This window comes from Parambassis ranga, chromosome 21, assembly GCF_900634625.1.
Source record: "Parambassis ranga chromosome 21, fParRan2.1, whole genome shotgun sequence".
Classification (NCBI taxonomy): domain Eukaryota; kingdom Metazoa; phylum Chordata; class Actinopteri; family Ambassidae; genus Parambassis; species Parambassis ranga.
Window position 1 is genome coordinate 13,301,054 of NC_041041.1, and position 14,040 is coordinate 13,315,093.

Consider the following 14,040-nt stretch of genomic DNA (forward strand, 5'->3'; position numbering starts at 1 on the left):
CATGAAAAATGTGTTTTCCTTCCAGAGGCTGTTCATGAGTCAGCTGCACAGAACAATCCATCGATTCATCTTTTCTTTATCGCCACATGGCTTTCAGTGTAATATTAGGTCTGAGCACAGATAGGAAAAGGGGGGATGGTGGTGGTGGTGGTGGTGGTTAGTGTCAACGTCTGCATCTCCCGGTGTCTGGAATGCCAGACTTTTCGCCCCCTAAATCTAATATCCAGGACATGCAACACTACACAGGCTTCACACAGTCCTCCAGTGACTCACCCTATATGATTGGTCCGTAACGAAATTTCCAGTTCTCTCAGGACTTGGGTGGACTCCTGTACCCTCCGTCTGAATTTCTGAGGAAGGGAAGGAAAGAAAAGAGGGGGGAGGTGAAATTTCATCATGCCTCTGTAAATCAACATGTGGTAGCACAGAGATGTTTTGGTTAGAGGAAAGTTTCTGACGAAAAGGTTGGACAAAAAGCAACCGCGGTGAGAGTTAGACTTAGAGAATGGGATGGAGTTGTTCTTAAATTGGCCATTTATTCACCAGTAGCGATTAAATGAAAAGGGAGCACAGCTGACTCATTGCAAACAGTGAGAATACAGCTTTTTTTATCTGCTCATGTAGCTGCTGTTTGCTCGTACTGGTTCTGTAAATAGCTGTAATCCCTCCTGGGAGCAGCTTGATAAAATCAAGTTACCTAATTGGTTACCTCTCAGGCCCAACCAGGACACCGAACAGCTACATAAACACAACTCTACACACACTTTAGATGCCTGGCCTTGTTACTGTGGCTACAGCTACAAAAAAGAAGTGTGTGAGCAGCATGCAACTAGTGAATGAAACCAAGCACAAAAGAGCAGAGAACGTTAGCGAGTTCCTCTTTGCTTTCATCCACTGACAGAAGGTTATCTGAAAAACCAAAAACAAAAAGGTGCTCCAGGCTCTTATACAACCAGAGGAACAAAACAAGCAACATGAGTGAATGATCAGCAGTGATCAAACACCTCGCAGTGTGTGAGAGGAAGGGGGGATCCCTGAGGAGATGAGAGGGGAGGAGGCAGGAGAGGGTTATATATTTCTATGGAGTTTAATGTATTTATATATTTCTAAGGATATTTTTGTATAATGCAATCTTTTTAAATCACATTAAGATTTAAATCATGGATGACTTGAGTAATCTCACTTTTATTTAATATCTACGGGTGAAAGGCACCACTTCATATTTAGCTGTGGACTGTGTAATTTTGTAATTTTATGAAGTTTAATTGAGTAAAGTAACATAAAAAGCCATCCAAGAAAAGAGAAGAGAAGATCTCAGAAGAGAAGTATCCACCCAGGGTTGGAGGGCTTGCTCACTTTCCATGATGTGTTCGTATCAGGGAGGAAACAGAGCTCAGCCCTGTGTTAACCTATTATTAACATCCACAGAGAAGAGAGCTGTTCCCATAGCTAGGGTCTGTGTGTCTCTCCCTCTTCCCATGTCTCTGGGCTTGGGTGGTGTGAGTTTAGAACATGAGGAGATGAGAAACAGAGTGTTTTTATTAGGGAGGAGTCATTTGTGTGCATGTGTGGAAAGCAGAGCATATTTAGGGGTACTGCGCAGGCTCCCAGAGCCCCCACCAAACACCCTACACTCCACACTTTAAGTGCTACCAGCTGCAACACAGAGAGAGCAAGAAGAGAGAGGAGCAGACAGCGGGGAGAGAGGATGAAAAAGGCGTGAGTGGGGAAAGGGGGAAAAGGAGGAGGAGACGGGGAGGAAGCAGCGAAAGGAGAAAAGAAAGAGTAAAAGGAGACAGAGGAGGGAAAAATAAAGAGAGATTTTGGGGAAGTGTGAGCTCAGGAGGGTCATCCTGGAAACAAATCCATGTCTGATACATTCTTAGGGACCAGTTGGATTGGAGCTCTTCCTTCTTGGCTGCCTATTGGCTGGGAGCTGCCCAGAGGAATGCACCGGAGCCTGCCTATGGAAAGCAGAGGCAATGACCTCCAGCTCTCTCACAGTGGCACAAAGTGGCAATTGTTTGAGTTTGAAGAAAAGGGGGATGGAGCAGGAATGTAGAAAGAAGCCCATAACTCTTTCTTTTCCTCCCTGTTCTGATGTGCTTCTTTTTTTGTCTCCTCCTCGCTCTCTGTCCATCTCTTTCTCCTCCTCTATTCACTTTTTATTAGTCGGTATCTTTCTTCTTTTGCCCACCTCACTTCCAGTCTTTCATTTGATTCGACTCTTCAAGTCGGGCAGATTTTCCAGAATCCAACATGATCCACTCAGCCCCTGAAACCCAACGCTAAAAACAGGGTGGTAAATAAATAAAGGGAGGTTTGAACAACTATCTTAAAGGTTGTCTCGTCTGGTTTGATATAGACCAAACAACCAGTTAGTCATGTAGCCACAAAGAGAAAGAGAAAGAGGATGGGATATATCAGCTCTGCAAGACAAACATTAAGTGTGTCATCGGGATGAGAACTGCCTGCCATGACCCCAGGGAGATCTAAAATGGCAATACACCATTCCCTTCTAGAAATAGTTGGTGGGAAATATTCTCTTCTTGAAGAAAGTTGAGAAACAGAGTTAATAATAATCATTTCCGATGCAGGAAAAACAGTAGCTGGACTGCAAAGCTTAGCGGCTTTTTAACACTTCAGATTTAAACTTTAATCCATTTTGTGAATGAATGTGATGCAAAAACCTTGTACTACAACAAATGGTGTTCAGATGGACATGAAATGTGGACATTTTAAATGTACTCAAGTAATCTGTGGTAACACTGTCCTGTCCTGTCCTGTACCACAATCATACTGAGCTAACTGGCTCTTAGTGATTAAAAGATTTTAACTCCAGTCAGTGCAAATTAAATTATTCAGCGATTTGTTGTTATTCTGGCTGAGTCTGGTGGCTAATTTGTTTATCACAGAGGCTGGTCTCCCAGCATTTCCCCCCACACACACACAGCTCTCTCACTCACTTAGGCCAAAAAAAACCTCACTTTGGCAAAGCTGTGCGAGCTAGTCGTCTTCATAGGGCCCCTCCTCTTACTCCCTCTCTTGCATTTAGGGAAGATGACATAAGGCCGGTGTTATCAGGGAGCTAAGACACTTCTGATATGATCTGTTAGCTCCTGCTCTGCTGCAGGCAAAGCAATGTCAATGCAGCTATTTGTCTGCCTGTCTGCACCGTTATTCTCTTCTCTACCTTTAAGTAACTCTGTTTTATTCCATCATTGCTAAAGCTGACTCCAGAGCAGGATGTCACCAACAATATGTAAAATCTTTCTTCAGCTGTGAGGATATCCTGGACAACAGATAGAAGGGTCAGAGGGGAGGAGGGGAAAGGAATAGCTGCAGCAATGGAACAGCCACAGCAGTGGAACAGGATGGCATGTTAGCAGGACCGCTCACCTTCCGTGTGACTGCTGGGTCCAGATAACTCCTCAGCTTCTGGAGGTACGTGTGAGGCGGGTTTTTCACTTGGAATCGCTCCTGTCAGAGGAAAAAGGAACACAATACAGCGGCATGAGCAGATAGAAGGGAAAACTCTTATTTACAAAAATGATTAGTATTATATTTTTCCTTAATTTGATGCATTCATTGTTTAACAGATCAGTATCAGGTGGCCTGCACAGGAAATGAAATCCTCACAGGTCTGAACACATCTCCAGTTTACAGTACGGTAAACTGTCTAAAAGCTGTTGGATTAAAGCTTTACTGCCTGTTATGAGTCATCACCATGACTCATAACGGGAACCACAGATTACGTTCATTTAAGAGCAGGTAGATAATGATCATTTCTGTAACTCAGAGGTTTCTTTGGAGATTAGATGCAGGGATGTTTTGACAGCAGCGCTCCTTAGAGGGAGGGGTTTACCAGATAACTTCGAGTTATATCCATCTGATAAATATTCACCTACATGGATGTGTGTGTACAGGTCCTACGTTCAACCAGTAACAGGTTTTAGGTCACACCATTGTGCTCTAAATATAAATACAAGAGATTAGCGCTGGATTTGGATCAGTGTGTTGAGCGGGAAACAGTATTTGGATCAGGCTGAGCACCATGGCAGAGTGAATGGATCTGTTCAGTGACTTACCACATGGCATCAGAGACTGCAGAGCATGTCTCTGGGGAAACCGTTATTCCTAACAAAATCAAAATGTCTTCTTACTTTGTCAGCAAAAACTTGACAGCTGTTTTTTTTTAATACATACCAAAGTACGCAAGGGCCTGTGGAGCACTGCTATCTGTCTCTATGTGTCAAGTTATTTATTCCTCATGCCAAACATGTGCTCTTAAAGCCAGTAAGTGCATTAGGAAGTCACACATGCATTAATCAGCTCAGGGGTAGCTGTGGGTCCACATGGCAGGAAGTCGTGCCATGGTCTTAGGTCAGTGGTGTTTGTCTATCTGTGATTCAGACAAGGCAAGTGTTTCCTGCAGCGTTTTACAGCTGAAACAAAGGTCACTCTCACTGATCTTATTTCCTGTACATGTAGTATAAACAATTGTTGACTGAGCTATTGCCACATATGTTGTAACAATCCACCTTAGCTAAACAAAGTCCTGGAGAAAGTTTTTGCCACTTCGACAATTCATTTGGACAGCCGTGTTGCAAAGTGGTTTTACATTTGGCTTTCAAATACAATTCTTGAAGGACATAGCCTTGGACAGTGCAAATATTCTTTCTGCATCCACAAATAATATACACATAATGTGGTATAGCCTTTATCATCAGAGAGTGTCTATGAGGCTCTAAATGGAATAAGAGCACCAGCTGTGCCTTCCTGGGAGACCAAAATAAATGCTAATCCAGAGAAGAGCCTGTGTGACAGGCCCATACCTACCTGTATCTGGACAACTTGTCTTCATGAAAAGTCAAAAGGTCACAGGCATTGGACAGGCATTAATTTAACTCACGGCAGAGCTCTAACACACCTTTGTGCAAACAAGATTCATCATTCGATAGCATTTATTGTAAATACTATTGTTATGGATGACATCCTGTAAACTGAGTCCACCCACTGTACACTGATACTGTGCTCAGATCAGCATCATCACATTTATCACTGCCAGAATGTCGGTCTCACAAAAACAGGAAAGACGAGTACAGCGTCAGGAAAGAGATCTGGCTCTCAGCTGACAGCAGTGTGCAGACACACAGTTTAAACTGGCTCTGAGTGCTCTGCTGCTAAAGAATCATCTGTGCGTCTGCAAGATAATAAACGAGTCAACCACAACCATAAATATCTTAATGCATGCAAGGAAATGTGAAAAATGCAGGTCATAAGAAAATGAAGAAATAAAGTATATTCTGGTTTTTAGGCGCATATATAAACAGGTTGATGAAGATTCTCAGTCATCCAGGTCATCATACGTAGAGAAGATTGAAGCAAGGCGTCTGGACTTGTAGAGTTTTCTAGAAGACGTTTCGCTGCTCATCCAAGCAGCTTCATCAGTTCTAACTGTTTGGTGGGGAAACATGGTTTATATGTGGTTACAGACCTCAGTGGGTGGGTCTGGGTAAAACTTTAAAAAACTTACAAACAATAGCACTAAACTTTTTATCTTATCTTATCTTATCTTAAATGTTTCCATACTTACCTGTGATGTTCTGGCTGACTGGGCCAGGTGTGTCTAACGACTGGCTAACGACTATGAAACTGCCGGAGGGGGACTGATTGACAGCCCTTTGTTCTTACTGTGACTATGTGTAAACTTCCTCTGAATGGATGGAATCACTGCATTGTATGTGGTAGAAAGATGATGTCTGAGGCCACCACCTCTGTTAAGGGAAGGTTTTTCCAGCTTAACATAGATGGCTTCCTTAACTCCTCTTTCATACCACCTTTCCTCCCTGTCTAAAATGTGAACGTTGTTGTCCTCAAAGGAGTGTCCTTTGTCTTTGAGGTGGAGGTGAACAGCTGAGTCTTGTCCTGAGGAGGTGGCTCTCCTGTGCTGAGCCATTCTTCTGTGGAGTGGTTGTTTAGTTTCTCCAATGTACAGATCAGAGCATTCCTCACTGCACTGGACTGCATATATCACATTGCTGTGTTTCTCCCTGGGAATCTTATCCTTCGGGTGAACCAGTCTCTGCCTCAGTGTTGTCCTCTACAGAAAACTCTACAAGTCCAGACGCCTTGCTTCAATCTTCTCTACATATATAAACAGGTTCCAACGTACTCTGTGGCAGTTGAACAGTTTGTCTGGGGAGCTGGTTTGAATGAAAAGTCTTCTGTGGAGGTGAGAAGAGACTTAAGAGTGGGAATGTCATAAACATGTTTATAAGTTCTAGTGTTTATTGACCTAACTGAACAATGTCTGTGGGAAATTATCAGATGTAGAGAAGTCATGGTTGCAGTGATGATTCTTGGATGCTTTAACCTCCCTTCGTCTATGTATCAGAAATCCTCGTGATTGCAGGAAAAACTTTCAATATTTCAACCTCCTTCATCATAGGCAGGGCCCGTTTTTCAAAGGGGATGTACCTGTCGTTTCTCTGCATCTCTGCTGTCTGCCTTCCTCCATCACTGTTGCCATGGTTACATTAAGAGATTCACTGTATCTATGACACAGAAAATACTTTACTCCCAGAGCGGCGTGTGCTGTCATGGGTATAGGCTTGTTGTGAAAACAAAAGAGGAAAGAAGACTTGGGAGAACTAGCATGTCTGTAGTAAGAAACTCTCTTTGCAACACAGACATCTACATGAACATGACAAACTGAAGCCAATAGGAAACATTATGCCTACTGGTCATTTTGAACATTCATTTTTGAAATTCACGTGGACAGATTATGTTTGGAAAGTGATTCAGTGACAAAGACAAGCAAACTATACTCATGCTCAGACTCCAACAGGCTCAGCTGGCTGATCAAGGTTGTATCCCAGACGCATTGAGTAAGGCTGGATGGCAGTAATAATGAGCAATGTAACTAAACACTGTGCAATTCTGAAAGTCTTCTGAAGCTCTTGCAGGGTGTATGAACCAACAGTACCCTCATACAGTATGTGTGCAGGTTAGATTGGGTAACCCTCAAATTATGTTTCATGCAATACCTTCCCTTCTGAAAGTCTTAACACAGGGCCCCTGTGTTTCAAATATTCACCCCCATCACCAACAGCTCTGCTCTCATATCTGTACATCCTTACTTGTTTATGCTGACTTGTTTAGAGATGGTGTCAGCATGACTCCATCAAGGATAGCTGTATCTTCACTGCTATCTCTGTGACTGAACCACTCCTTACATATAATAAACCTGTGAAAACACTGCCCTCCATTACTTAGAGATCTAAAGAAGTTTAAACCCTCCCTTTAGGGTCAGCAGCAGCCTGGTGGGTTCTCTCTGGCAGAGTTGGCTTCAGGGTCAGTGGCCCTAAATACAGTTTGAGTTGGTGGTGGTCTTGATCTCCTCTCTGCCTTTCTCCCCTGCTCAAGGAGGCAGAAAAACTCTCTGGCACGGAGTGGAGCACTCAAACCACAGCTCGCTGCACAACGTGAGCCCTCTGTTATTTCCTACACGCAGCACTGACGCCAATAACAGGCTGAGTTTTTTAACTGGCTAACTGATGCGTGCACCCTGCTGTGCCACTTAACCTACTTGACCAGGGAAGGCTGGGCAGTGTGTAAAGACGAGGAAAGGCTTACGGGATAAATGCAGGGCAATGGAGCATTGGTGCTGTGGTCACGACACACAGTGGGATGAACATTCTCCAGGATTAGACATTCAGCTCAGACAGTACACATTAGATCGTACGTTAACAGTGCTGAAGCGTATAGAAGCCTGGTTCACAGCTGTGTGATGAGAGAATGATGCACACCTGATCGCAGATCAGCTCCCATTTCTTCTCATTGTCATACTGCCTCAACAGGCGTGCTTTGTCTGGTGGAAGATTCATCGAGTTCTGAAAGAGACAAGAAGGTCAAAGTTAATCAGGTGTGCCATGAAATGTCGGCATAAAACCCAAACACAGATGAGAGGTGAAATATATATCTATCTAATAGACCATTATTGTTTTTAAAATACTATATAGTGATCACAAATAAACAAACACAATGTGCCCTTGCTGACAAAGAAGCCAAACTAAACACTGCCTGTTTGTTGTCCCTTTTTGGTTTGTCTCAACAAACAGGATGTATGAAGAGACAATCATTCCAAAACGGCTTATTTCTGATGTAGAAACAGGGAAACTACACGCACAAATTTAGCAGCTGAGGATTAAAGTCTGACTGTGATCAGTAAAACAACAAACCCTGGGCGTGTAGTGTAAAGAGACAGCAGATGTCAAAGTGTCCTCTCTCAGAAGTAACCTTTATTTTATGAAGAACACCAAACATTCGTTATTTGTGTTCCTTGACAAGATTAGCACATGGTTAACAACATGGCAGACAGAAAAGTCACTAATGAGAAAAAAACCCAGAATATCTGGAATAACACGTCTGTGAAAAGGAGGTTCTACTTAATGAGAGTTAGAGTGCGACACAGACAATGAGAAACTTCTAAGTAAACATCAAAGTTTTTTTTTTGGTTGAATGTGAGATTCTGAAATCCAATCAAACAAGCACATATTTCAGGGGAGTGTGTGAAAATGTGAACAATAAAGTGGGCCAAACTTCAGGAGGATGCTCTGAATGCCTGTCAGCTTTATACTCTCAATCTTTTCATCCCACTTTGATGGTGTTCAGTGCAGGATTTTCTGTGAAGAGTTTGTTGTTTAAACAAATCTAATATGACCCATGTGTTGGTGAAAACTCAAAAAATAAGCCTTAATCATCCAAAAACCGTTGCACAACTCCTTTCCTTATCCGGCTTTACTTTAACAACATCTGCTTCATGTACAAACACCTCTGCAACTGTCCAAAATCTTTTTTCCCCCAACACAAACCGGATTCACCCCACCCTCATGTGATTTAGAAAAGCCTAAAATAATTAACCAGCATTGAAAACACACCACTTACAGTATGCATGGAGAGCATGGAGTGTGAAAGTGTATCAAAAAGCAAGTGTACAGTTTCATCTGCAGATTTCAGACATAGAGACAGAGAGAAAAATTTCCATTGCTGAGAAACGGGGGGGAAAACATAGGAAAGTACGGCCAGAATGCAGCCCTCAGCTTGGGGTTGTTTTTCCCTGTTTACTCGATGGACTGGATCATCTATCAGCGCTCAGCCTCTACTATTCCTATGCTACATTTTCCAGCAGAGCTCAGAGGGGGAGTGAGAGGAAGATGGATGAGGAACATCCTGAGACACTGGACCCATTCCTATGAGTGAATGACACAAAGATGGCGTCAGACCCTGACTGAGCACTTGGTTTAAAGCTTACTTTTAGAGCTGTTTTGAATTTACGTGGAAGGATTTTAGTGTACTAAAGTGTGGCAAGGCTATTGATCTATACAAGCCTTATTATGAAAGAATCCATTTGTAAGAGAAAATCAACATATAGTGCCTGCCTGAGATGCAGCTCTAATGTACAGACAAAATACAGATGTGTGTGTGTTTGCAACTGTACTCAGGCAATCCCGATGTGCCCTTTCCCACTGAAGACAAGTGCCAATAAATCTGTTTAAAGAAATGAAATCCCGATATAAGAGTTTGTTTTAAACATGTATCAGTGTAAAAAAAAAAACATTTGGAAACTCCGGTTGTATTCCCACACAGACTCAGGAAATTAAATTAGTATTCAGTAGGCACTGCAAGCAGACCGATTGCTGACTACAGGGAATTGGGACCCAGAGGAGCTCTATTGACTCACTCTGGCTGCTAAACAGATGATGAGATTGTGTCCCCACTTTCCTTCTCTAAATACATTAAAATACAATTCGACACCTGAGTATATGGTGTCATTAAGCAACAGAAACCCACTAACGGCCTTACTGTGTGAACCATAGAAGTGCTTTTACACTTTGAAGATAGCCATCTCAAACTCAGCAGGGTAAAACATGTTACTTCTTAGACCTTGTTTTGTTTGGATGTGTAAGGGGACTGTTGGCCTCGGTGGTTTGCTGAGTCGCTGTGGGTGCACTGAGCTGTGGGCTTCCTGCTTGGTGAGGCTCCAACGAAAGCAAAGAACCACTTCTACCAGCCTTCATTTCATCCCAATGCTAATGAGCTGTGACAGGCACTCAGCTTACTGGGGTCAGGTTACCCCACATTTACAACCACACTATCTGTGCATCTGTGTTATTAATGGGGTGCTGCTAAGAAGGGTTTGGGCAGCTTTTCACCAACACCTTATGGCAGACCACCCTGATGAACACACACAGACACACACCTAAATCTGACTCATTAGAAAATCCCTGTGTAATTAAAGTATTACTGCAATGTGAGGCACGGCACAACTGGTGCCAAAAATATCACATGGGAGTAACGCAGACTAATAATGAGTATTAATATTAGTCTGAAGCATGCCCATAAAATTGGAGCAGAAAACATAACCAACACTCCGAGGTACCTTTAAATTAGATTTCTGCAGGCATCGTGTCAGCTGTGGCAGTTGCATCCTATCATTTTAAGAGTTGTGTAAAGGTTTTACGACATAACAAAAGGTATCAGGGCCTCAGTAACACCTATCATCTAAAGTATAATGATAAAGTTGTACAAGTAACAACAAGATAATCGTGTGAGGATACAGCATTGTTGAAGATCTAGACAACATTCAAGAAAATCCCTCCGGACAGCAACAGAATGAAAATGACAAGGGGGAAAATTCTGGAATTTACTGTGCTGGATGACCAGCCCCCTTTCTGTGAAATATGGGGTTTCAACGCTCTCTAGCCTCACTTGACGCTGCCAAACTCACATTTCATTTCCAAAGCAGCTGTCCCACATCTGCACTGTCTGTGACCGAATGCCTTTAGTTAAAAAAAAAAAAAGTGGGGTGTTTAAGGGCAAACACACATCCTACCATCCCTTCTCCTCATGGACATAGGTATTAGAACTCATGGTACATATGAGTTCTAATACCTGACCAGTCCATATGGAACTATAATAACCATCACTTCATGTCAAGGTTTAACTCAAGTCAGGTATTATGCTTCATAAAAATAGATGGAACGTATTAGTGCCCGTGTATCCTCTCATTAGCCATCTTGAGTCATAAAGGGTGTAAAAATAGACAGCTGGCCCAAAGCCCACCCACCACCCACCACCTTCCAGGAGGTCTGCAGGGACACAGCCTCCACAGCACAGCTGGCTAGAAAAGCAAACACACAAGGAGCCCACATGAAGGGCCTGCTTTGGGTTAGTAAAGCTGTGAGAAGATGGTGTATAAAAAAAAACTGAGAAGCTTTCCATTTGACTCGAAAGTGAAATTAAATACGATCTTTGCCTAGCTGTGTAAGTTGAGTCAGCCTTATGTGTGTCAGCATAGTTTGACAGAAACTGTAAGATGCACATAGCCAAGTAGCAACTGAAAGTGATAGAAAGATGTGCCACAAAACGAAAATGTAAAAATAATGACCCCATATGTAAGTCAAACTACTGTGTTGTGTTAGTCTGATGGTCTATCATCCTCTTAAACCTGCAAATGCTGACAAGCAATGGATTTGCCTGCAATGTTCTGCTACAAAAAGTCCACGTTTAAAAATGATGCAGTCCGTGATCTCACATGAAAACCATTTTTTTACTGAAGTAAAAAAGAGAAAAATATGATGATAAAAGGTAATAAAAACATCCACTCTAGGTCCAAGTTCACTTCCTTTAATGTTACAACAAAAGACAGAAACTGCAGCACCTCTCAGCCACCCGGCCTCCTCCCAGGTATCTTTTACAGCAATAACTGATTTTGTCTTTAGGGACCTGGGCTACAGTGAATTGAGACACACCCACTCTATCTTCTCTGATTCTTTCCTGATCATTAAAACTGGTCTTTTTGATTAATATCTTGCTCCAAATCCTATTTGTTTTGAGATCTTGTAAGAAACAAACAAGAGAAACAAGAGAAGGCAAAAATGTAAGTGTTTCAGTAATGACATATTTCTGTTGTAAACAACCACTTAGCATCATTTAAAGCAATGTTCCAACCACTCGTTTATTTCTGTCCTTTAAAACTCTGGCTGTGTTCTTAAATGAACACATAGACGCCACACTGCATGCCACAACAAGACAACCTCTCATTGCATCAGTTATTAACAACTAGTCATAACAAATATTTGAAAATTGCTCAATACTCCGGAAATGACAGGATGCTCTTCTTTCCAGATACTTGCTTCATAAGGCATTAAATATCTTATAAAGCCGTTATAATGAGGTTATCGCTGCGCTTCAGGCTAGTCAAAGAGCTGTAAAACACCTCCCCAGGTATACCAATATGTGACTGCACAACTGCAATGAAACATCACAGTTCAGCTCTTTTCTCATTTGCCCTTTGGGGACATGGAGGAGTCCTGCAGCTCAGACACACACAAAATCAAAATCTGTCATGTTCGTGGAGGAGGTTGTCAGAGATTTAAGTGCCTACTCAAGGGAAAAAGAAGCTGGCCAGCCCAGAGGCATGTGCTATCCAAACGGAGCTGTCCTCCCCTCATTAGAGCGACGTGGATCTCTAATCCCTGGCGTTCTTTGGGGGCACAGGTGTCCCCTGTCTGTCCTCAGATTAGCTTTGTAATCCCCAGGACCCCCTGAGCCGACAGGAGCATTCATGTGTTTGTGAAGCTGTTCGCTGGTATGCTGCTTGACCAAATGTTGAGTTCAAATGTTTGTGCCTCTCAATTTTCACATTCCAATGACATTTGTATCAATTTAAACACAATCTTGGTTTCTGAACTTGTCAAACGTGTCAAACTTACATTCACTAACTATAGTGTTCTGGCAGGAGAGAAGTTACACAAGAAGATCACAAAGACGGATGTTTTTACACTCTTCCACAAATGCATGATGTGTTTATGTGCTGGAGGAACACTGGGCTTTTTGTGAACTAACTCATTGATTTGTCAGCTATTGATCCAATACAGCAGCCTATCACTGAGCGCCTTCAGCAAACACGAACATGCAATCGGACATGATTAATAACACAGGAATCATCCATGGTACACATAAGATACCGCAGCTGTAAGTGGGAGGGTGCAAATTTAACTTCCAAAGCCAGGCTAGGTTTTTCTTTAGTATTCCTCAGAAAAAAAATCCATATCACTTTATCCATGTTGTAGGTAAATATAGAACAGAGATGAGCACAATGTTTACATTGTGGGTGGAATCACTTAGGCTTGATTGAACAGCTTTAAAGCTGGATGTTGTCCAAATACCGGAAACATTATGGAGATGGTTTGGAGCAGCAGGAAGTTGTCCAAATAAAACAAGTGATACATGAACACAGGGGCGTTCTGGCCAGGCCAGATGTTGTGAGGTTGCGAAAGAGTGTCTGGATTGAGGTGGAGTCCATGTTATAGTTACACAATAGAATAAATCAGACAAGTGGTTTATCCAAAACAAAAAAGAGAAAAGGAAACCAAAGCAAATCTGTGAAATACAAAATGGGTTTAAGGATATAGATGCTTTAAATGTACTCTGGCATACCGTTTCATTCTTGAGAGATGTGTGTGCAAAACCAAGAAGCTCTACTTGTGTTTATATCAAATGATTAAACTCAAACATATCAAGACTGGTTTCTCTTTTGCTTTATCTAAGATTCTGGTTCCAGCTACTATCAACGTTTCCCCTGCAAAATGTCACCAGTGATACCTCTCACATCCTTTAAACACTAAAGAATTTATCACAAAGAGCTTTATAGTCACTTCATCTAATGAAATGACTGATGCATTGTGAACAGCAGGTGTCCACCAAAGAAATGTGCTTCTGTTTCATCCGGTGAAGAAAGGCTGAATGGGAGCTTAAAACCACATCACTACCTTTATGTCAACAACAAAATCAAGACAACAGCTGCGAGCAGCCGTCCTGTGGACCAGGCAGAGGCGCCTGCTGCTCATGGACACCGTACAGACCAGGCATTTTGGATGAAAAAGCTGTAACATCTGTTTGAGTATTTAATCACATCTGCCCTCCATCGTGAAATTACATACTCACATGGATTTCAAATAATCTGCACTTACA

The 14,040-nt window shown here is 42.3% G+C and overlaps 1 protein-coding gene across 5 annotated transcripts in view; it reads right to left on the bottom strand.

Moving 5' to 3' along the window:
* The window catches only part of fmnl2a (formin-like 2a), a 41,470-nt gene that overhangs the window by 20,822 nt on the left and 6,608 nt on the right, over positions 1 to 14,040 (bottom strand). For all 5 annotated transcript variants that reach the window (XM_028393023.1, XM_028393024.1, XM_028393025.1 and 2 more), the window contains exons 2-4: positions 7,812 to 7,895; positions 3,400 to 3,480; positions 274 to 350 (exon numbers count right to left, since the gene is read on the bottom strand). In XM_028393023.1, coding sequence (XP_028248824.1) covers positions 274 to 350; positions 3,400 to 3,480; positions 7,812 to 7,895 — 242 coding nt within the window. The remainder of the gene's footprint in view (positions 1 to 273; positions 351 to 3,399; positions 3,481 to 7,811; positions 7,896 to 14,040) is intronic.